Source organism: Merops nubicus, unplaced genomic scaffold (assembly GCF_000691845.1).
Source record: "Merops nubicus isolate BGI_N331 unplaced genomic scaffold, ASM69184v1 scaffold23889, whole genome shotgun sequence".
NCBI classification, from domain to species: Eukaryota; Metazoa; Chordata; class Aves; order Coraciiformes; family Meropidae; genus Merops; species Merops nubicus.
The window spans coordinates 10,770-36,190 of NW_008632742.1; the positions used below are offsets into that span (position 1 = coordinate 10,770).

The window sequence follows — 25,421 nt, forward strand, 5'->3', positions numbered from 1 at the left end:
GGGAAAAAATTAACCTTAGGGAAGCCTCAGGTAAGTTCAGAAAAAGAGCTCATAGTTTTTACAGTGTGTTTTCAACTTTTCTTTCTGACTTTTTTTAATCGAAGCCATATAAAGCTTATTAAAATAATATGATGTTTATTTCCTTTTTTTTTCCTTTTTGTTTATTTGGTTTTAGTTTGACTGAATACTTCGCGTGTGTTTGCAAGGAAAAGGGAAGAAGTTGCATTTGACTTTTTAGGTTTCCCTGAGGGCTGCGATGCACGTGGATGTGAATCACCTCCAGCTTGCTTTATTTAACACATGGTTTATTTTAATGATCATTTTCCCTGAAGAAAGAGCGTTCACACTGTGATTTTTGGTTTGAGAAGGATGGGTTTCCCTCTCATGGGGTATTGAAGCTGATGGAATCAGACGCTGGGTTTGTCAGCTGGGTTTTGGTACGGGAGCCTCTGGTATACCCTCCTCCTGTCTGCCTTCCCAGCACATGCTCTGGGAGAGTACTGGCTGCCACTTACACCTTGCCCATTGAAGAGCGAGTGCATATCTCACTGCCCTGCCTCCTCACAGGGCATGGGGGAGCAGAACAGAACTAGCAGCACCTTAAGGCTCCTTCTAATAAAACATTCTCCAAACTGTACCTAGGAATGTTTGCAGTAGGTAAGCTTAAAAATGGGCACAGGCGTGTGCAGAACCTGAGCAAGGTGTGCTCTGTGTGTCATGGAGCAGAGGAGCTGCCCTGTGTTTTACTGGAGCAGCAGCAAGAGCAGTCGTGGAGGCAGGATCAGTGCTCTGGTGCTCTGGCTGCATCTTATCGCAGCATCTTTTAGAGCTGTTCATGGCAAAGCTCTGTGGAGTGACATGGAGAAAGCCTACCACAAGGCAAGTGAGGAGGATGCCCCATGGGCAGTGATCAGCTGCAGCAAGGTAGAAGATGTAGTGAAGAGAGACAAGAACTGTTCAGTAGATTGGAGTAAGGTCTATACTGTATTTGGTAAAATAATTATTTTAGAAATTTTGAACCATTAGTTTCCTGTGTTAGATAATACATTTCTGGAGAAGTGAAACATGTTTTGTCTCTGTCTGCCCTGTGACATGAAAGAAAAACTGGGACTTTGTATAGAGTTAAGTTAGGACAGTAGTCGGGGGGAAAAAAAAAACAGTTTTAAATAAGTATTTAGGCATTGAAAACTGCAGAATAAGTAATACTGATGAGCAGTTGATACTGTAGACATGGAAGGAGGAAAGAGAAGTAAACTGAAGATAACTGCCTCATGCAGATTAGAGGCATAGAAAAAAACACTGCAATGTAAGAGATACTGAACAATAAGCCTAGAAAAGCCACTTGAGCTCTTGTACATTTAGTTTCAGGTAGCCAAGATGAGGCTGTGTTCTATACTGTTATGGCCAACAGAGAGTTTGTAAAGGACTATTACTTTTTTCAATCACATGTAGGTAAGTATCATGTGTAAGTGATGATTTGATCCCAGGCAAGATGGTGGCCATCAAAGCTAACAATGGAGGACAACTGAGAACCTTTTGCTACTTTGAATCTGGAAGTAATCTCATTTAGCAAGGGAGGAATGACAGGACTGAGCACTATTTACTTACATGGAACTTTGGGCTCTTCAGGTGTTTGCCTTGGTCTGCATTAGGCCAATGAAGGTCACCTATCTCTGGTAGTACACCTCTTGTAGCAGTACCTGTTCCTTTCCCCAGAAATTAAAAAAAAAATAAAAAAAGGGGAGGTGGAAGAGGGGTGGGCTTCATCATTATGTTTCATGTCCAACAAGGTAGGATTAAATCAAGAGTAGCTATTGGCCTTTTATGTTGAGCATTTTACCTTTACAGTCAGTATAAGAGTTTGTAAAAGCTGTGTACACTGGTTCTTGTTGGGAAAAGTCAGCAGTTTCACATACCTGGCAGGAATTAAGAATTATTACTGCCTTTGTCAGCGTTACTAAAAAATCTGTTATATTTTTGTGTTGGATGGTCTGCAGCATAAATAAGAACTTGTAGTAGATCTTGATCCTTTATAAGATTGCAGTTTTGTTAAACGTCCAGTTTTTGCAGCTTGTTTTTGGCTCCCTGAGCCATATGGATGCATTTCTTTGTCCAAGTTCTGCAGTGGTACAATGTACAGACTTGAAGACCTTCAAAGATTGTGCATCTTGCATACAGAGCTGTAGTTACTCACTCCAGCACTTCAGATCTGAGAGTTTCATTTCTAGCTTTCATGATGCTGAGAAATTATTACACAGAAGGAAGGGTGTTACTGACGAAAAGAGCAGTCGCGTCACAAAGCAGACTTCATAAGAATTATTCTTACACAGTAAAACTGGGAGGGGTGAGATTCTGATTTGTGACTTTGCTAATGCAGTGGTGTTGCCTTTCATATACAGGTTGTAGGTGAAATCTTAGCACAGGCTGCTTGTAATAGCAAGCCAGCAGAGTTTGCAGTATTACACTTCCTATCTAGCTAGTGGTCTTCTTGCAGGAAATCTTCTAGGGTGACCTTGACCATGATCTTAGAAAGAATATTAGGGATTGAATGAAACTAGGAAATCAGGTTGTCTTGCTTCTTCAAACTTGTCTCTTGGCAGCAGCAGTGTTTCAGCTCATGCTGTTTGGGAGGATAAATGATCTTCTCTTCTAACACTGGCAATTCTGTCACAGGATATGGAATCAGAAATGAACTGAGAGACAACTTTTAAAATTGCTATGTATCATATTCATTATGATATTCAGATAAGCCCAAGAGATTCCTCTCTATGTCATGGAAGTTGGTTTTGGTGGTTTTTTATTGTTTCTTAGATTCATATCAATAAACAATGCCAAGAGCATTACCAGTTGTCTTCTTTCCATAGTTATCTTGGTTTACTTTGGGATTCCAAATTTTTGGTCCAAGTCATTTTTATTTTAAGGAAGATGGAGTTACATTGAGTACTTGAGCTGCTTGGCTTCATTTGTACAACTCATGATGAGTAAAAATAGTGCTGGTCTTGTCTTTTAGAATAGATCTCCCAGAGGGCTTTTCATCTTGGGTTTTTTTTTTCCTTCAGTAGTTTCTCACACATTTGAGTCTACAGGGTACACACTTTCCAAGCTACTTTAGTTATATTTTTTGTTCCTGTATTTTCATGTTATTTTAATGTGTTCTTGTATTCTGGTCTACACACCTATTATTTCTGTTCCTAGAATAACTTTTATTTTCTTCTGGTTTCATCAACTGTTTCATTATCACTATGCTATTTCTTCTTATTCTTCATTGTTTTACTGAATAGAAATGGTAATTAAAATAATTAGAAGTGCTGAATATGATAGGTTTTAGCACTTAAATGAAATCTGGTCTTTGTTACTGATATTACATTGCTGAAAGTTGTGCGTTTTTGGGGGGGGGGGGGGTGGTTGGGGTTTTTTGTGTTTTTTTTTTTGTTTTTTTTTTTTTTTTTTTTTACCTGGCTGTAGCAGACGCCACCCTCACTCCAATCCAACAGAGGAAAAGAAGAAAAACTGTGGAGAAGAATTCACATCTAGGCCACTCCCATTCTATCCTGTCTTTCCCCCTTCCCTGTCACCCTTGACTTAATCTATTTAATCTTTGTGCGCTCGCCTGCCTTTGTACTCATTTATTTACTCCATTATTTATTCCTTTTCTCTCCAGTGTTCAGGTTATTGATGCTCCCTTGTCTCCAATAAAAAAACAGTGAGCCTCTCTTACACAGGAGACAAGATGGATGCTGAAAGCATGTCTTTCCTTTGTCTAGCTGTAGTTTGCTTTGCAGGAAAGACTAGTTAAATTTAACAGTGAGTAGCAGGAAATAGTGGATAGTAGTTGGGTTTCTCTTGAATAGTGGGCAAAGGATGAAAGGGTAGGGTATAACTTCATTTTTTTTGTGATGCATTGAAATTGGACTGAACCAAAACCTGATGATGTTATGTTGTCACAGATACTTATATACTATGAATACTGAAAATGTGAGTATTGAGTACTGATAATCCTGAACACATTGTCTACAGGAGGGGAAAAACAAAACAAACCAAAACAACCTACATTTTACTCTGCTTTGTTGCTGAAGTCTCTTTGATCTGAAAAGCTGGGTCTGTCCTGTCACACAAACCCTTAGATTCCCTCCACTGTCAGTGAATGTGACCAATGCTCTGAGGTCTAGCAAACACGATTTGTCTGTTGTGTAGGAGCTTCTACTGTCAGATTTTTTTTCATTCATCACCCAGCTACATGGCAATTGATATATAATTGCCTTAGAAGTAGAAAGGTTTAAGGATCTTGTTACCAGTTCCTATAGCCTGCCAGACCACATGCTTGCTCTCTATTGATTTTTAATAAGGATGCTCAATACTGTCTACAGTTTCCATGCAATATAAGATAAGGACTCAAACTTCTACTGTGTGTCTAGTCATAATGGCTCCTTTGAAATCATTAGGATCTATCAGGCGAGTTAATTCAGACTTAATGACCTCAGAAGGGGTATGTATTGACAAGAATAAACAGATTATAAATTGCTGTTAGCAAATTAATGATTTCTGTCATATTCCCATACTAAAAAAAAAAAAAAAATATACAATTTTTTTCACTTGTCCCATAACTGTTCCTTGTCAAACATCCCTAAACCTATAAGAAATATGTGTTTTCTTTAATAAGTACTATTTTGAAATTACATTAATGTTCCAGCCTTGACCTGGGGACACAGGCAGCTTCAAATCTGGGAAAAGTCCTTCTCTTAAATGAGCTGTGTCTGCCAGGCGTTGTGTGGCAGACGGCTCTGCCAGCAGCTCCCGCGGCCTGGGCCGGGCCAGGGGCAATTCGTGCCACCGTGGATTCGTTTGTTCCACATCCAAAGCAGGAGCGACCTGTACTCGGGTGGCACAGTCAGCTTTTGAAAACTTGGACATATAATGAAAATGATCTTTTATAAAATAGGAGTTTTTGTCATTGTGCTGAATTTATCCAGCTAACAACAGAGGGAACCAACAGGGCTCAGTGACGTCAGTTGCCTCCTTTGTTGCATAAAGGCTGAAACCTATTAGTAAGTTTAAATGTCAACACGGTTTTTACTTTTTAGCACTTTAGAGCACAATCACAGATTTTAGGTCAATTTTGGTAAAATAATATTGATTTTCTAGGCTAAGTGTTGTAAACTTCCAATGGTTCCAAATTCGTTGGTGATTTTTAAGTGGCAGATACTTTATTTCCATTTCAAATTGAAGTCATTAAGCAAAACACATTAAAAGCTACAATTTCATAATATACATGGAACCTTACGCTCTCTTACATGTAGATTAAAATATTGTGCACAAGACTAAAACTAATATGGGGGATCAACTCTTAGTGCTTTTCATGTAGGCTGACTTCAGCTTGCCTACAGATTAGTATCAGTCTGTCTCTGATAACTGGTGACATTGGTCTTAATGTGTTTCCAGCTCATGCACTTAAGTGAGGGGGAAATTGATGAGTTCTAGCATTTTACAGTGTCCAGTTTAATTTCCCTTCAGAGGGACGTTTAACAGACTCTACCTTTCAACAGCAGTGGCTTTTAAGATGATACACCTGTTGTCAGTAATTTTCTTTATCCATTTGTTACTTGTTTGGGTTCTTGACGTCTCCCTAGCTAGCAGAAAGTGAAATATTTTGGCACCTAAACTTACATGCCAACTTCCAGAGCATAACTAAGGTATTAAAGAACTGAAGTCCTGTAAGCAGAATGGTGAAGTATACCAAATTTGTGTTTAGGTAGCACATTTAAATCCTTTGTCTTACTTACTGGATGATTGTTCATTTCACCTGTACAACTACAGAGACTGCTTGAGCTTGAGGTCAGGTAGGAGGCTCAAGGACAGAAAGCAGGCCACATCTAGAGCACATTCATCTGGATTGGGTGTTACTTCCCTTTCGCTTTGTGGGGAGTTGGCAGCCCTCTGTCTATAAAAGCAGCAGAGCTTGCAAGTTGCTTCGTGCCAGGAATGCATGGGGGTTTGACAGTGCACTTAGTGCTGGAAAATATTTGTCACAGCAACTAGTTAACAATACTAATTTGTCACAGCACTACAGGAGATATAATTTAAAATACAGAAGTCTAGTGATAACATTTCAAATCCTAAAAATCTGCCTTTATAACTAGTGATACTGCAAGGAAGCATTTCACACAAGTACAAAGTCTTTTATTTGAATGAATAAAAACCCAAGTTATTAGAAATTTGCTAAGCCAGTCACAGTAGGACAACCTGTTGCTTTATCACAAAGGCTTTTTACATTCAATTGTCTTACTGCTTCTCGACTTAGCAGTAAAGGGGACATTACCTTTCAAGACTTTACTTAAATGTGCCACTCTCCCACCATCTCCAGCATGAATTGCCTGTATGTTGTGGGTTTTATTTTCTCTGGCATGAAAATCATGTGTCTTGGTGAGGTTGAGGTGAATTTCAAATAGCGTAGATGAAATCTTCAGAAAAACATATTCTTCATTCATTTGGAATGCTTGACCCTTACCATTTGGTGCCTAGGGATGAATTCTAATATCATCTATTGAAATTGTTATTTTGACTACCACCTTTAGTGAGTGCAAGTGACTAATTCTGTCTCCACAGTTTCTTCGTGGATATAAATTTGCATTTATATTTCACCCTTGAACTATATGTGGAGCCAGTGCTGGACTGGGCCCTTTTAAAAAGCAGTTGAGTGAAGTTAAGGATTGAAAAGGGAAATTGTGCAAATGTTTTTCTAAACAAGAGTTAAGACTGCTGACAATTTCAAGCACTAGGAGTGTTATTAGTGTACTGTCTTTTCACAGACACTGCTTTTTCTGTAAGTTGTTTTGTTGTGTCTAACCACAGCTCTTTATTTTATGGAACTTGATGACTCTTGTTTACAGCCTTGGCAGAGGGGATATTCAGGAGAATTCTTCTGTCTTGTATTTGTTCTCACTTGGTGTAACAGGTGAAGAATTTAATGTGGTTTTTCCTCATAAATATTTAAACTTACGGTGACAAATCAAAAGAGAATAACCTTGAAGCAGAGTATTGCAAAGATACTTGATGAAAGTTTGCTTTGGGGACCTCCTCCCAAGTACAAAATGAATTGAAGAGCTTGGAGTGGGGGTGATCTGGAAAGCTGACAGCCAAGATGAGTGTCAAATGTTTATCAGCAAGGCAAAAATGCATTTGTCAGGGCTGGTGGAAGGGAAGTTGCATTCATGGAGATGCAATGGAAGCTTGATAACCAAGTTCTATCTGTGCCTGAATAGGAAAGGCATCGTGAAGTTCTTACACAGAAGGATTCTTAAATGACAAAGTTCACCTTAAACCTTGTTTAGATGGCAAGTATCAACTTTAGTTAAGGCAACAGGTGAGAAATAATATGAGTATGGTGTGTTTTATTTTTGTTTTTTCTCTCCTAAGAAATCTCTATGAGGGATTTCACTAAACTTATTTTCCAAGCTGCCAATTGTTTTGATGCTAAGCCAACTATATAAATTATAACAAAGGAATATAGGACCAGTCTTAGCAAAGTGAAGTTCAAGAAGGAATGTAACTTTTAAACATGATTTTTCTATCTCAATACACTTAATTATATTTTCGGGCCAAGGTTGCTACATTGACCTGTAACTATTCTTTGAATACTAATGCAAGTTATAAAATATTACAGAAGCTATCATATATCTTTTTATAACAGTCTTTTATGACAAAGTAGCTTACCGGTGATAGGTACAAAAATATGAGATAACCCAACTAGTAAGAAAGGGAAGAGCATCTCTCTGGAATATTGGGTTCTCTTTCATGTGGTAACACTCTCATGTCACCTGTAGAAAATTTTGGAAGCTAAAAGGCAGCTTGAAATCGAAGGTGAATAAGTCAAGTGTCAGAACTGGTGATTCTTTCTGTTGCTTCAGATGGGATCCCTGAGCATGCCACCATTACTGTTACAGGGGGCTTTTTTTCTTAGTTCAGTACCAACCTTCATATATTTTTTCTGATAGAAGAATATATTTGTTTTTATCTAGTCTTAGTCCATGTTTTGTGCACTTGGAGCTCCTACCTTTGTTGTCAGAATTCCTCAGTTTTTATGACGAACACTTTACTTTCAAGGGCTTTTTTGGGTGTCTGTTGACAAAACATGAGGATAAAACAAACGTGCAAGATAAGTAAAACCCAGCTGAATGGTTATGTGACCGTGCTGAGTGATAAATGCATTAGTTGAAATGGATGAGCCATAATATCAATTAGTAATGTAAATGGGATATTGCATTAATTGAACATCTTTGCTGAAAATTAGAAAGTGGGCAGCTGGAATTGAGTACCTGATGGGCAGGAGTACCAGGCTCTGACGGTGATTGGCACAGTTCACTGCTGTGCAGGTAGCTTCTGGGCAGGGAGATGTGCTGATGAGCCACGAGGCAAAAGATCTGGCTCCCAGAACTCTCCAGCTAGTCCAGGAGTGATGCCAACCTTTGGAGCACAGCAGTGCTGTCTGCCCCCCAGAATCCTAAAAAGAAACCACCAGCAGCAGCAACCAGCCACTTACAGGTAAAATACTATGAGTGGGGTCAAGTCTAGTTCTCATTCTCACAAGGTCTCCCTTGTGCTGTTGACTTGACTGTGGGAGGATTTCTGCCCTCCCCTTTAGTTTTAGGTAGTGTTCAGAAGGTGGTCGTGGTGGAAAACATGTGTGAAGAGAAAGCAATTACAAGTGAAAAGGAATGGCACTTTGCCTGCTGGTCCTCCAGCTTACAGTGAGCCCTTCCAGCTCGGAATGGGAACAGCTGTCTCCATAACGCAGCAGGCTGTATTTTATGTATAGTCTGCTATCCTGGTTCTGTGTAAAAAGGGGTTCAGGGCAGGACCCACACGGAACAGAACTATGGACTCGCCTCCCCCACCCCCTCCAGAGAGAGAGAGAGACTTTGAAAAAAAGGATTGGGAGTTAAATGAAAAAAAATGAAGTATATTTTTTAACAAGCAACAGAAAACGAAAAAGGGAGGTAAGAAAAAATATATACAGAGATTAGGGGAAATACAAAAATAAACAAAATATACAAAACCCTCAGAAATAGTTCCAAGGTCCCACGGAGCAAAGCACAACTTCCCTCTCTGAGCTGCAGGGCAGGAGTGAAGTTAGCACCCACTTCCTGCCTCTTGTCAGAGTGTGTGTGGGAAGGGGAGGGAATACAATGGTTTCATCCCCACCCGGGGTCCTCGCAGGTGCTGGAAAGTCACACCCCCATTCCAAGCCTCAAACCACAACATATGCAAATACACTTACTGTTCCATGGCCCAGTATTGACCACTGCTAGGTGTGCCCAACTGGTATGCTTCCATTTTCTCCAAGTAATTAAATAATATTAAACATAATGACTTCTTATGTAAAAACTCATCCTGGTACATCCTTCTCCCTACGTTTAAAATAATGATTTGCTGCGATCTTAGGTAAATCTTTCCCAGCCTTCATTTTTATTGTGTTATTCAGCAGGTAGTTTGTCTGGTTTGTAATAAAAAGGTAATAATTATTTTCCTTCCTTATTGGTTAGATTCTGTTCTTTGGTTTTGCCACTCTGCTGTAAATGGGGTGGATAGCTTATTCACAAAAGAATAGGGATACCATCTTGTAAAACAAAACTGATTTCACAAGGTAGCAGTAGCAATAATAGAAACCCTTCATGCTAAAGATACTCTGTATGCACTTGTGATTGTCAGAAGTGCTATAATTAGTTGTGATCTTAGTCAACAACTGGAAGCCTTGATCTTAATCCTTCATTAATGAGGCAGTTGCATATGTGGAATTCAGAGGCATCCACTGAATACTACATTGTAGTTGGGTAATGCTCTCATTTCAAGTGGTTTCCCATCTTACATGCAACAGCCGATGTCATCCAGAGAAGGGACATCTAATCCTTTCACTTCATATGAGATTGGTCAGCAACTCTATTTCCTTTCACTGGAGAGGCTGAGACAGACAGTTTATTTTTATGCAAAGCAGTAAAACAGGATCTGGGGGCATAGTGTTGAATTTTTCTTACTTTTTTTCTCCCCCACAGTCTTCTGATATATGAAAATTATTACAAAATAACAAAATGTCTAGATTATAATTTGGGTATATTATTGAACCTGTGACTCCAGGAGGGTTAGGATTTAAAAGTCTAATTTTTTTTTTTTTTTTTTTTTAAAAGATCTGTTTGGGAATTGACAGGTAAAACAAGTGCAAGTGTGAAGAAAATGTCATCTGATACTGCATTTCTTACACACCTCTTAACACACTCTTTTTAATCAGCCTTCATGCAGTAGTACAATGAGTTACCTTATGAAACAAGTGATGCATAGAAAATCAAACCTCCCTCTGAGAGCAGATGTGGCCAAAAAATGAGATCAGGCTGCAGATTTTTAAGGAAACCTTACATATAACTGATACCTGACCAAATGTTCCAAATTTACTTTGAGAAAACATGCCATACTTCTCTACAAACAAAGATCCCAAAAGTACTGCAGTACAAAGGATAGGTTCTGAAACATTAAGAAATTTTAAAATGTTTCTTCTGTTTATGTAGAAGGGAGGCCTGGTGTTTCTGTAGCTCTTTATTTTGCTAGGGGGAGGCTAAGGCTGTTGGTTATCCTTACGATGGAATCGCAAAAGGTCTTTAACGTACTGTTGATAATCATGACTCCTTATTACTGAATGGAGAAGTTGTCACATAGTCATTTGCAGGCTTTGCAAACACAGGGAGTAAAACCTTGTAGGGTTATTTGTTTTTAAGCAGGCTAGTTATTCTTTGTCAGAGAAACGTTTCTGATTTCAAATTACATTAGTAGCTAACCAGTCATTAAAAGACTGCTTCTGAATCACGGTTATAACAGAAAACAAAAATGTCAATGACCATGTCACATTTTAGTGTTTTCCTAAACATACATGCTGAGTTTCTTTTTAGTGAAAATTATCCCCATTTTTTAAGAGTTTAAACAAGGTCTGTTTGTGGAGCGAGGATGTGGTCAGTCTTGGTGGGTTGCTTGGTCTCTGCAGCCACCAGTGGCCAAATAAACATTGCAGGAGCAGTGGGCAGACTGAGTCCTTATGCCTGGCTTTGCAGGAGCTCCTCTGGCGTGTGCTGGCTATGGACTGGTGCCAGCAGCGAGCAAGGAAGGAAAAAACACCCAATTTACCCCTTGCTTTCGTGCCTGTTCATTGGCTGGGTTTTGGAAGGAGATGTTGAAACAGGATGTTTTCAAGGATGCTTTTGGGCGGATTGGTGTATCTTTGCATAAGTTGTTCTCATACTTAATTGCACTTAATGCTGAAAGTGGGTGTCTTATTTCCCATCTGGATTTCCAGCCTTATTTCTGCTTAGCTTTGGTTTCCAACCATCAGACCTCAACTGCTTCTTTCCGATAAAGCTGTTACCAGAAATCTTTTCTCAATAGAGATTTTCCAAGTCAAATTGGCAGTCTGCTCCCTGGTGGATGGAGCTTCTTCCCATGAAACAGGTCTCCCAAGCTCCCCTCAGCCCACAGGCCCATTTCTGAGCCCTCTTTTCTCTTTAGGAACTTGTCAGGGACAGCCAGTAAGAAGTAAGTGTATTGTCCAAAAATCTGGGCTGCAAAGGGTGCCCGTGTGAGGCGAGAGCTTTTCAAAATCCCTTTGAATGTACAGGTGCCTTAACTGATCTCAGTGCAAATGTTGGTGCCCTTTTTTACTGTTCAGTAAGTGAAAGGTTGAATTTGCATGATTTACTGGACAGTTATTTAGATAGGCACTTCTTATGCACTCAGATTTGTGCAGACATAAGTTAAAAAAAAATAAAATCTGTAAGAGATGGAGGAGGATGACAATTGCACCAAAGCTCTCCCTCATCTGCTCTTCCTGTGCTAAACCTCGCTGCGTCCTGGCGAGGCAGCGAGAGGAGGGGGAGGCAGAGGGGAATCCTCTTACAGGCAGAGCCGGATTAAACCCTGGGACTCATTGCCGCACCACACTGGGAATGTTAAATCTCATCCAAGTTTTTTTTTAGGAAAAAAAAATAAAATTAGAGCCATGGAATGAAAATCCAGCAAGTTTAGTTAAACGTTGTAAAAGAGTATTCAGTGCTTTTTCCTGGGGGTGTTTGATGAACCCCTGCCAGGTTCCTCCCTGAACCAGGAGCCCTGAAGGGAAGGCCTTTGCGTGGTCTGATACTCTTAAATGTCTTCCTGCTTTGAAACGGAATTTTCTTTTCATTTCCTAAATGGCATTAAAATGTACTATACTTAACTGCAGCTTCAGGAAAGATAAAGATTAAATTAATTTGGTGCTTGAGAGATTAAAAGGCAAAGATATTTAAAAATCCTTCTGAGCATTATAGAAATGTTTTCACTCAGTCTGAGCTTTATGCTGGCTGTACCACATTATCATTGCAGCAAACCACATTATCATTTAAGATGGGTTGTTATCAGTAAGAATTTAAAAAGAAAGAAAATGTTTATACATTTGTAACAGTATTAGAGACTAAGTTGTCTGAAGTTGTACAAGTAACCACTGAAAATACTAAGTTGCATTCTATTTTTGTGATTTTTGTGGCTTGTCAGGAAGCTGATTTGTCTCTGTTACAACACTAGAGTAACAAAGTTTACAAGATTACAAAATGTAAACTTGTAATTAAATATTTATGAAACAAATCTAAAAATAGTGGGAGGAGTGATAATTGTTTTGAGACAAGCAGGGCCTGTCCTTTCGTCCAGTCAGTAACTTAAAATCATTGTGCAGTTATACCAGCATCCAAAACTATTCATGCCTATTGCAAAGACCATGTAGAGACATCTCAAATGAAGCCAAAACCAAAGGTTTTCAGCATGTTTTGGGGGTTGTTTTTTTGTTTGCTTTTGGGGTTATACATCTAAGGTAAAACTGGAGGAAGTGTTTGGATTTTGGTTTAAGTTTTTCTTAAAATTTGAGGATGTGTTTCATTGGAACTAAGATGTTGTACTTAAGATTTTTTAAAAATAATTTAATGCAGTTGTGTTTATATTTCAACTTGCTTTGGAGAAAGTAATAATAAATAAATATTGGTGGCTATTACTCAGCATGATCTTCAAATTAAAGTTTGCTTCTGTTAAAGACATTGAAAAATGTTTGGGATGTGGGAGGATCCTGGGCTTTTTCCTGCCTGTATTAGTCTGCCTACTGAAAATGTATTGTCTGTGTAAATGAACTCAACTATAGTTAACTTATTAAAAAAAAAATCCTGCTCAACTATGTGTACAGTCTTTGTTTGTCAGAGTTTTTAAAGTAGCTTTGCAACTGTTGAACTAAATGTGACGAGGGAAATAAACCTAATTATATATTAAAATATTTAGTGACAATATAATTGAAATTAAGTAGTTGATCATCATTGGAGAGCTTTTTTTAATTGCTGTCATGTCCCTAGCACAGAAATGTTACCCTAGTTAATGTAGAGGTTGTTGGATGTAACTGCATAGTGAAGGAACTGTTGCTCACTCTACTTAAATTATCCCAAATGCAAATCTTCCTTCTACCACGTGGTAGGTATTGCCTCCTTATCCGACAGGAATGACTGCCAATTACTGCATGCTTGCTGTTCATTTCCTGCACCCATGAGGGGTTTTCTTAATCAAAGTTGCTACACGTAAAGAAAATATCTATGAGACCAGACTGTCCCTAAGGGAAGGATTTGAGGTATTTCATCGGGGTACCATTGGGTCCATAGGTGCTTTAAAGCTTATTTGCACTGACATTCATGTATTACAGCTTACCTTTTAAAAATAAACTAATATACAAAACATGTAACTTTGCAAAGGGCTTTCTGCTGGTTTATGTGCTTCAGTCCTTGCCAGGCTTTTTTTCCTTTGACAGCAGTTTCAAACCTGTTTGAATAACGTTGCTTTGCTCACACCAAATTGTTTCTCCTGGATTAGAAAATAAGGAACAGGGGAAATCCTTGTATATTTTATATGTATTTTCTGTGTGTCTCATACATCCACCTAAACCACTTTTCTTATAGCTTCCTGTGAGATTAAATGAATGGCTCTATTCTGATGGAAATTAGAACAGATGTTTCTTGCTTGGTCCAGCTGAATTTTACCTGTACTAATGTAGAAATTCTGCTTTTCTTCCCCCTCCCATCCCTCTACCCCTTCTCAAAATTTTACCTCAGTCCCTACCACAGCTGCTAGCACTCCCGATGCTGTTGACAAATACCTGGAGACCCCTGGGGATGAGAATGAACATGCCCACTTCCAGAAAGCCAAGGAGAGACTTGAAGCTAAGCATCGTGAAAGGATGTCTCAGGTAAGCGGACTTTTCTTCATTTCTAAATATGGGAGGGAGTTTTGTCTCTCCAGTCATAAGCTGCTTGGAGTCTTTGTTTTGTTATTTCCCAAGGCTTCAGCCAGCTGCCCTGCCTATTTGCAGTTTTGTAAATACACCAGTTACTGCCTTTCTGATTCTATCTCAGAACTCAGCTGCTTGGTACCTCTGGTTGGGTTGCAGCTGCGATTGTAAGTCAGTACAGTTATTTGTTCTGGTAAAAAAGGGGAAGAAAACGTTAAAAATGTCTCAAATCTTTGTGGAAGAATGTTTAGTGTGTTCTTATTTCTAAGTAAAGAGCGTGACCACTGTATTAGTCATCCTACCTCTATAGTAGCTGGGTGAAAGGGGTTGTGATTAGCTTTGTTCTCCGCGTGTAGGCATGCATGGCTATGTCCTGGGGTAACATAAGCTTACATATGTTCATCTAATGGTCCTGAGCCTCATGGTAACATGAAATGCATCTAAAGCTAAAGAAAAGAGGAGAAATCAGGGCTTTTTGAACTGAGCTGAAATCCAACTGAATCAACCTATTTTTTCCCTTAACCAAAAGGATTTTTGTAGCCTGAAACTACACGCTGTTTTTAATCCTGTTGAAGACTAAGAGATGAACTATCCACTCTCTCAGAAATAGGGTTTATAATAGCAAGGCCAATAAAAAGTTGTCACAGTTCTGCTCCAATAACAACAAAGAAGAAATATAAGTGGTTTAAAGGAAAGCCTGTGGTGCCTATTTTTTTAGGGTGGAACAACCACAAAAGTGGATGTAGTATAATTCAGATGCAATGCATATATCTGTATAGATATTTTACTGCAATTTTTCATTGTAACTTGCTGTTGCATTTTCAGTGTTTCTGTGTATTACTCACACATTAACCACTAGTAGCTCTGTGCTAAGACGTTCGTGTAGGCCTGGAATTGAGCTCTTAGAATTAAGTCCTCGTCTACTGGTATTGTAGCTATGCTTGTCACTCTTCTAATAAACAGAGCAGGACATCTTTTCTGAAGCAGTCGCTCGATCACTGCAAGCCACATGCCACAGATATGACACTTCACAGGGAGGAAGATGTGTGCTCCTCATCTGTTTCCGCTTGAGAGGCATGGTAGCACAAACAAGCAGTCTTCTCCTTAAGCAGAGAAAGTAGTGCAGATGTAATGCTTCTCAAAGCTCTACCCTGCCTTTTCTCTGGAGGATTAACAGCTTCATTGAAACAGGCGGTGGCTAAGGTGGGAGCCAGCCTGAAGCTGTGGGGTGAGTGGGGTTAAGCTGAGTAATTAAGGGCAGAATTCGGGTGAACTCTGTATTTTCTATTTACTGCAAAGCCTGTGGGTTTGTAGCTAACCCAATACAGAGGCACCCAGAAAACATCATACATGGAGACCATTGGTGCTGGAGGCCAAGAAAGCTAACTGGGCAAAGCAGTGAGCCTCACTTCCAGACAGCGTCTGGGTACACGGGCAGCGCGCCTGGGGCAAGCTCTCCAGTGGAGGCTGCGGCTGAGGGGTTTGGCTGGAGATGGCGCCGGGGCTGCCTCCTGCTCTGCCCTGGTTAGCACCTTCCCAGCCAGCCTTCCTCTCAGCCCTAATGAGCCATCAGCTCCCTCGCCTTGCTGCAGTCTCGTTCCTCCAGTCAAAAAAACAAGAGTAAAATAACCAACTCTGGCCACTTCAGCAAACAGCAGCACCATAGGTATATCCAGAAAGATGTTTGATTTTTAATTTGCTTAAGCTGCCTATGGAATCACAGCTTAAAGTGGGTATGTCTCAAAGTAAACAGAACCCCTGAAGAGCTTTGAAGAAGAAAGTTAAGTTTTTAAAAATTAATTTTCCCTTCTGTGAGTAATGTTTGTACAGCATTGGGATAGTCTCTCCCAGTTAATGTCTCAAATGTTTAAAAAATATAAGATCTTATGGAGAAGTAGAAAAGCCCAGGTGGTTTTACCATTTGTGTTTTTTTCGCATGAACTGTGATATGTCTATCTCAAACCACCGGTCTCTTTTCTGACAATTTATTTTAAAGTTGCTTTTTACATTTTCTTTAAGTGTTCTTTTCAGGTATGTTCTTAATACACGTTTACCTTAATTTGAAGCTTTTGCTTATTATGTTGAAAACAGTGCTGAATAAATTAACTAAGTAAGCTTTTGCTGTCAATGCTTTTCTCTAAAAAAAAAAGTTAGCAAGTAAAAGTCACAAAGTCCTTCAGCTGCACCAAACTTTTTTTTTTTTCTTTCAAAGTCCAGTTCCTTCAAAGCTGAGAAATGGGGGCTTATAAAGCAGCACAAATGCTCATTTTTTTCTGTTAAAAAGAGTGGAAATGATCAGTGTGTTTAGGAAAATTATTGAGTCATTCTTTAATTTTGATAAATATCGTACATAAATTGGTTTGTTCATGAAATTACAGATATTTCTTAAATAAAGGAACTAGTTTTAAAACAGTATTTGATTTGATGCACACTTTATTTCGCAGCAGCCAATTAATACAAAAAATTTGGATACCTTCTAGTTCTTGTAAAATGTAATCGTCTGAGGAGCAGGGAAGTTTATCATTAAAAAAAATAGTTTGAAATTAAATATTTTAATCAAAACATGTCATCAGGACAAGTGCAGACAGTCTGTATATCCTTTTTCTGAGATTTTCCTTTGCTTACCGTGAAACCCTGGCAACTCATGTTTGTTTTTCTCTTGCATAGAAATAACACACATAGGCAGAGACCCAGCTTCTGTCAGTCGTTGTGTTGGTTCATAGTTCACAGCTCCTAAAAAGAATTACATTAGCATAGAATATTAAGCCTTTCCCAAGAGTTATTAATGTGACTCAAATAACAGCAAAGCTGCGTTCCCATGCAAGCAGGGTAGCTATGCAGCGGCGTGGGCGTAACCTCTGCATGTTTGCTGTTCTCTGACATATGACAAGGAGACACTGAACTGACTGATAGCTAGATGTCATGGTTCCTGTTTCCTGTTTTGGCACAGTTCCCCTTTTCCCCTTCCTCTTTCCATGTTGTTAACTCCTGTACAGCTCCCACACTTAAATAGTTGCTGCTAAACAGCCTGGTGGAACCAGGTACTCAACCTTACTCAGGGGAGCAGTATATTTACGTTTCTCTCCTCAGACATCTTGTGACATCCTTGGGTCTTAAGTTTACTCTTCCACAGTATTTTTAGGAATCATACCATGTACAGTACTTAGGATAGGAACTTAATGATACCTTGTCTCCTAGAATAGTTTTGCTTCTTGGAAGTTCATTTCCAGAGCAAGCATCTGAAATTACTGCGGTCTTGAACTAGCCTGAACAGGACAGGTGCTATGTTCAAGACTTTTTTGGGATCACTGCATGTCGCTAGTTCCAACAGTCTGGAGAGGTTCAGCGTTCAGCTGATATTTAGTGCCAGTGACACCATCAATGGTTTGGATTGGAAGGAACCTTAAAAATCATCTAGTTCCAACCCGCCGTGGACAGGGACACCTTCCTCTAGATGATGTTGCTCAGAGCCCCATCCAGCCCGGTCTTGAACACTTCCCAGGAGGAGGCATTCACAGCTTCTCTGGGCAGCATCTTCCAGTGTGTCACTGCTCTCACAATAGAGTTTCTTCCTCACATCTAATCCAAATCTGCCCTCCTTCTGTTTGAAGCCTTTAGCCCTTGTCTAAACCTACACTCCCTGATAAAGAGTCCATCCCCATCCTTCCTGCAGGCCCCCTTTAAGTACTGGAAGGGCGCTATAAGGTCTCCCCCAGAGCCTTCTCTTCTCCAGGCTAAACAAGCTCAACTCTCTCAGCCTGTCTTCACAGGAGAGGTGCTCCAGCCCCCTGATAATTTTTGTGGCCCTCTGGACCCACTCCAATAGGTCCATGTCTTTCTTACTCTTACACGGGGCACTCCAGAGCTGGATGCAGTACTCCAGATGGGGTCTCACAAAAGTGGAGCACAGGGGGAGAATCACCTCTCTTGACCTGCTGGTTGCACTTTTTTTGATGCAGACCAGGATACAATTGGCTTTCTAGGCTGTGAGCACACATTGCTGGCTCATATTCAGTTTTTCATCTACCAATACTCATAAGTTCTTCTCCACAGGGCTGCTTTCAATCCATTCATCCCCCAGCCTGTATTGAAGTTTGGGATTGCCCTGACCCAGGTGCAGGATCTTGCACTTGGCCTTGCTGAACTTCATGGTATTCACGCAGGCCCACCTCTGAAGTCTGTCAAGGTCCATCTGGATAACCTCCCTTCCCTCTAGGGTGTCAACTACATTACTTAGCTTAGTGTCATCAACAGTCTTGCGCAGGGTGCCTCCAATCCCACTGTCCATGTCCTCGACAAAAGTGTTAAATAATTCTGGTCCCTCCATTCCCTATTATTGTGTGCGGGAGGGCTCTTCCCTCCCTTAAAACTGACTGTGAGCTCAGTAGGAGTACCACCCACAATCAGAGTTACGCCTCTTTGGAGAGGTTTAATGGTGTTATTACCAGAAAAAGGGTCAAGTCTGAAGTGTGGAACAAAAGCCCATGACAAAGACGGGCATCTTACTGGCATGACTCTGACCTTTTAACTAAGCAGATCTTCAGGTAAGCATCTCTGCTCGTCTGCTTGCTATAAGCCAAATGTGTGTCATAAATTCTTCTTTTGCAGCTATGCATCTGTGCCCTAGTATAAAATATGAGTTTTCAATATAATGAGAGGCTTTTTTTACTTAGCATCTCTCTTAATAATGAATGACACCTTCTGTACTTCCTGTTTCCCTTTTGCTGTCCTGTAAAGCCCTGTTTCAAAAGGAGTCTGCCAGGCACTAAGTCCTGAGTTCTGAAGAAGTTTGTCTTTGAAATGGCTTGCTCCTTAAATCTCAACCAGCAGTTGTCATTTTCCCTGCACAAAAGCCACCAAGCCTGGAAGAGCCATAAATCTGTGTGGTTTTGATAGGCCTGTGCTGTCAGGGAAGGAGAATAGGCTTATAAGTGCATGGAGGCCAAGCAGCCTTTCTCTGCACGTGCAGATCTGGACAATTTTTTTTTTTCCCTTGTGCTCTGGTTTCCTACAGTGCTATGGCATATTTCTTAGTCACTCCTGTTTCTCTAAACCAGTGGCCTTCACTGGGAGCAGAAATTTTCTCGTGAGTGGTGGCACAACTTCCCATGGATAGCTGTGGGGCAGCTGTATCTTCTGTTAGCATATACACAGAAGTGCTTTCAACCATTGAAGTCTTATCAATTGCAAAAATCATCACTCAAAGCACAGCTTCTGCAGTCTTTACATTGGGTATTGTTTTTGCAAATAGCCATGGCATTATGATTTTTTTTTTTTTCACATTCACGCATTCACTGTCATTGCACCAAGCTGAACTCTGAAGCCTATAATTTACATTCCTCCCAACTAGCTGCATAGGCTGTCAATTTATCATCCTGCCTTCAATGCCTAGAGAAATAAAACAGGCAGAGAGACTTGGTCTAGCCAAAGGTCCCCTTATCGTATGACTCACAATACTTGTTTTCATCATATGCATTAGCAGAGGGGTTAATTTGGGGGGTAAAGATGGCAAGGGAACTTTTGCTCTGTAAACCCATCAACTGGTCATTCAGAGTGAAAAGGAGTATTAAGCAGATGTCAGAGATGTGTTTTGAAGACATAAAATGAGAGGAGGGAGAAGAAAGTAATAAAGTTTTTAACCTAGGCCAATGGTCAAGCTTGAGCACATCATTGTGTAATCCAAGTAACATCATACTCGAATTAATGCTGTAACTTCCTGGTCTTCTGTAACGTTTATGTCCTGCACCAGTGACATTCGAGGTCTCCAGAAAGGTTCTCTGTGTGTGTATACATGAATTCAGTTTTCTTGGCCACCACAACCTTATCACTGAAGTGCACAACAGCGAGATGAATACCATATGTGCACTTACTGCACAGGAGCACTCTGAGCATTAGCGAGTTTTTTCTAGAACATGTCACATTTAGATGATGTAAATAGTGATGTTGGTTCATGTCCTCTAGTTCTTCTCTGTCAGAGAAGCAGTAAAACCTCCTGTGCCAAAGTACTTGGAAAGTAACTGGAGGGGGGGGCACCTCTAACTTCAGTGCACTGTGCTTCATGTTCTCTGTCAGCTGCTTACTACAACTCCTTGCAAATGAGTTTTCATGCCCTCTTACAAATTTTGCATTCGTTCCTCCCCAGAGCTTGGCTGCAGTTTGCACATCAGTGTGTATTTGCCTGATGAGAAGATACTGTAAATTGAAGAGGTACCTTTATGCTGCCAGTTTATGTAGGTTGTAGTACAATTCTCGGGACTTCTGTTTGAGCTTATAGTTCCCATTAAAAGAGCAGAGTGAAGTTAAGACTTTGTAAGTACTTGACTTCAGGTTTTTGTGCTCTGCAACTGCTGTCTAACCGTGTTCGTGCTGCAACCCAGAAGCAAGCAAAACAATTTCCCCCTTTAAAAGTTTTCAGCATCACTTTAGCCTCTCAAAATATATGTCTGCACTCTTTTGGGCTGTTACTGAAGCCAGACTCTCTTACAGATAAATAATTTCACTGATAATGAATTGTTCTGGTTTTACTGTGACTGCGCTATAGCTGTCTTGAAATACATTCCCAGACTTTGGGTCAAAAGGAAGCTGGAATCTGGACAACAAAATCCCGTATGTTGAGCTGGTCTTGAGTGCAGGTGTCTGCATGCTGGTCCATCGTTAGGGTCTGCAACCCTGTATAGGACTGAGAGAGGATTACAGTTCAAGGACTCAGACTTGTAAAAGTTTCCTTTGAGCCCAGTTTTGGTAGTGTGGGGGTTTTTTAAAGGCACGGGCTTGACTAGATTTCCTGAGGCACCACCAGTGCTCTCAGTCCTGTTCGTCAAGGAGCTGGATTAGCAATGTCCATTATGTGAGAAAACTGGGGAGCCTGAGACAGGAGCTCAGTGGTGGAAGCTCAGCTTGAAGACATGAGACACAGAAGGTCTGATTTGTCCTGCCTTTGGTATCAGTCTTGGTAAAGATTCAGTCATATATGAGAGCTTTTCTAAAATCCGCTTGAGAAAGGATGTGTTTGACTGTTTCTATTTAATGGTACGAAAGTGTGGGGTTTGGTAAGAAAGGAAATGCCCATTTTGATTAATTGCTTCTCAGTTTCTCCTGGCTTCTTCTGACATCGTGCTAATACTGCAAAATAAGTCAGTCACTTATCTGTGTGCACTGCATTCAGTGAGAGCCATTGTTGCTGCATAAAATGTGTTCTCTGAGGAGACTGCTGTCTAGGTGTGAAATGAGTCAAGTCCCTATGTATCACCATGAGAAGGTTTTGGATGTCATGGACAGCAACTTCAGAGTAAATCCTTCTCTGACTATTGAAATACTACCCGGTGTTACAGGAGGAGTTGGCCTCTCATGTTGTTGAAAGGAATGATATTGAAAGTTCTCCTGCATCTTTTTTCTGTCAGTATTGTACTTGAGATTATAATAATAATTATATAAACATTTTTATAATATATTATAAATAAGAATTCTTGGAAGTGTTGGACACCTGTTTCTGGACAGACTAGCACAAATTGCATGTAATTCTTGATCTCTCCTACTCAAAGGCCAGTGATCTAAAATTTTTGTGGTACCGCAATAAGTGTCACTTCGGAAGGACTTGAAATTCACTTGTTTTGACCAAGGCTGTACAGTAGATGGAAGCGATAAGTCCTTTCTGTCTGGGATGAAAAGGGGCTGGTGTGTTCACCCAGGGAGACCTCCACTTCCCTCCCTTGGGGGCTGGGTACCAGCCCTGTTGCCCCACGGCGGAGCTGTGAGAGCTTGGCACGATGTGCAGACGCAGAAGGGCCGTCTGTCTTTGTTTCATTTAGTAAGAGGATCCTACCTTTGAGACGCTGTAACTGCTTCTTTAGTCAAGATAAAAGGAGGAGAGCAATACAAAAAGATAACTGCTGGAGCTGCTGTGCTTGGCTGTTGCTAAGGCCTGAGATGAGAGGAAAATATGGAAGTCACACTCCTCCTTCTGTTCATTAGGTCATGAGAGAGTGGGAAGAGGCAGAACGCCAAGCAAAGAACTTGCCAAAGGCTGACAAGAAAGCTGTTATCCAGGTAAAGGAAAACACAACCACAACCTTACCAGTTGGGGCTGCAGTTAAAATATAAGGGGTGCTGCATGTGGTACACTTTTAAAATGTACTTCTGTAGGGATTTAATGTTATCCTCTGCTCTTACAGTTGCTGTTTTGTTTCCAGCTATTAGTGGCTGCTGGGTGTCTGTACTTTCCAGCCAAGTCCCTAGAACAGCAGTGCAGGACATGGCTCATGACTACACAGAGGGGTAGAATTTAGATTTGCCTTCACTGAGAACTGAAAACTTGGTTACCATGGGCCCCTTTCAAAAACTAGGCCATGATAAACTAATATAAGCTGCAGGACCTAAGCTCAAAGCAGAGACGGAAAATGTGATTTAAGGAAGGAATCACCATCAGTTTTATCTGAAAAAAAAACCTTGGCCAAAAATTATTTTATCAGAAATTATGCTATAATTCAAAAATTCTGGAAAGCCTGACACTCCTTGAATCCCACTGTGGCTGTGTCAGGTATTATGCAGTACTGCTGGGACAACTTCAGTGCAAAACTATAAAAAGGTAATGTTCAGAACCAGATTGCTTCACACATTAGATCCCACAGTTTTGCTCTCTATGCATTTTACTCTGTCAATCATTTCCTTTACTGGAGTAAGTTTAGGATCAATTTTTCTTCCTGGTGGCCAGTTCATAAGAATTTATAGTGCCTTTTCTTTTCCCCACATATATATTTGCTCATGAAGTCATGGCAGGGGTTGTGTGCTTGCCAAGCTCCACCCTCCTCTAGGTTCCATTATTTAGTGCTGAACCACTCTCTGAGGGGATAAAAGGAGGTTTCAGTGGTGGTTGTGCTGAACATATCAGGGATATTTGCACAACCTGGTCTAGTGGAAAGTGTCCCTGCCTGTGACAGGGGGATTGGAACTAGGTGATCTTTAAGGTTCCTTCCAACCCAAATCATTCTGTGATTTTATTAGAGTAATAAAGTATGGCCAAATGTTCTGGAATACAGGGCATCAGCAGTTTCCACTGAAATTGGTAAAAGGTGCATTCAGTGCAGAGTTCCTGGGAGCTAAGCTAGACTGACATGGAGGAAAGATTGTGGTGATTTGCACACAGAGGTGTTCACATCTGCCAGTCTCTGTTGGTGCCTTCACTCTTCCTGTTGTGATTGATGTTTTTTTCAGCACTTCCAGGAGAAAGTGGAATCACTGGAACAAGAAGCAGCAAATGAAAGACAACAGCTGGTGGAGACTCATATGGCACGGGTGGAAGCCATGCTGAATGACCGTCGCCGCATTGCTCTGGAGAACTACATCACAGCCCTGCAGACTGTCCCACCCAGGGTAAGTGCAGCAGCACAAGCTCTGCCAGCACTGTCAAAATCGCTGTAGTCCTGAAGAAAAAAAGGGTGTGCATAGGTAACAGTCTGGCTGTGGAGCAGTGAGTGTGTGTTCCTGTGCAGGAGCCACTACAGCAGTCTGCTGGTTTGGAAGGTCAAAGTTTAGACCTTATGTGTACATAAATGCAGGGACAAGCACACCGCCCTTGTACATACCTTTAAATAGATACATACAGCAAATACTTAAGCAAATAATATGGAAGTGATTTGATTGTCAGAATTTGTAGCCATTCACAGATCCTACAGAAGGATGATGAAGTATCCCTCCCAAGTAATGCGCAGTAGGTGACTTCGTCATGTTGAGATGGAGCTTTAAAGATGGGGATGTTTGTGATTTTGTGTTTTGTTTGTTGAACTGTTCGAATGTTTGATGAAGGATCTTGTGAGGAGTGCTGGATGGTGTGAAGACGGCACAATAGCAATTCAGAGTTGTCCATGCTGGATGTGATAGCTATTGGTGGGTGTAAACACCAAGGTCAGAACATGGATTGAATGGAATTTTTAATGATTCCTCTATCTGTGATGGCTTTATTCAATACCAAAATAAGTGGTCTGTGACCTCTAAGAGAAGAGAATCTGCCCAACCACTGGGGGAAAACAATCAAATGCTTTATGTACCTCTCGCCTCTTGAGCACTTCTAGATGGAAAAACTATTTTTTACCAAAAGACTTTTGGGTCAACAGTGTAAGATGTAGCCATTAGATCCTGAATTTGGCCTCACAGGTAATTACATCAGTACAGCTAATGGGGTAAAATTACATGTTTTAAGCGAATTTCCATCTGCAGAGAAACCTGAATATTCAGTGAGCAAGGGAAAGTGATCATCGTCCTAGTTCTTTGTCATCACCAAACTTTCTTCTCTGCTCCATGGTACAACCCTCTTGTTCTGTGTGCCGAGTAAAAAAAAATCTTTTACCAAGGTAAATGTGTCATGGGGAGACTTCAAAATAGTTGTAGGAAGAATTAATCTGTATTTTGCAACATAGTAATTGTAGCAAACAAAGATAGTCTGTATTAAACTGGTAGAGCACATGTTGTTTGGTCTGAGCATGAGATGAATATTGTAGCTTCTGACTGTTCTGAGGGTAGTGAAGGACTTGAACTTGAGTGTCTCCTTGGCAGACAGGTTAGAGTTACAGGCTGGGGTGCAGCTTCCTGTAGGAAACTGGAGTCTGTGGCTCAGAACTGGGAGTGAGATGAGGTGAGTGTTTATAGACTGTCTGCAGATTTGCTCTCTTGGGGTGTGGTTTTGGGTAGTTCACCAAAGAGAGAATTTCATGTTTGGCTTTAGTCAGTCAGCTCGTGGCTGTAACGTGGAGCCTCCTGCAAATGTAATCCTGTCTGAAAAATGTCCCAGAAAAATTATTTGATTTCAGATTGCTTGTGGACCAGGCTGACAGCTTGATTCTGTGGATAGCTGACATTGTGGAAGGTGAAGGTGGGGACCAGGTATAACAGAATGGTCAGTAGAGCTGCCAAAAAGTGCAACTTAATTCCTAGCACAAGGGTTATCAACCTTTCATGTTTGTGGAATGCAGATGGTATCTCCACTGAGGGGGGGGGGGGAAGTTCAGCTGCAGAACACTAAGGGACAAAAATGTTAACACTGACTTTGGGACCAGGAAAACCTGCATTTTATGTTTGGGATGCTTGTAGTCAGCACACAGGACAT

At 40.6% G+C, this 25,421-nt stretch overlaps 1 protein-coding gene across 1 annotated transcript in view; it reads left to right on the plus strand.

Annotated features, from left to right (window-relative positions):
- The window catches only part of APP (amyloid beta (A4) precursor protein), an 83,356-nt gene that overhangs the window by 479 nt on the left and 57,456 nt on the right, over positions 1–25,421 (plus strand). The window contains exons 2-4 of the mRNA XM_008947980.1: positions 14,148–14,281; positions 22,295–22,369; positions 23,534–23,692. Coding sequence (XP_008946228.1) covers positions 14,148–14,281; positions 22,295–22,369; positions 23,534–23,692 — 368 coding nt within the window. The remainder of the gene's footprint in view (positions 1–14,147; positions 14,282–22,294; positions 22,370–23,533; positions 23,693–25,421) is intronic.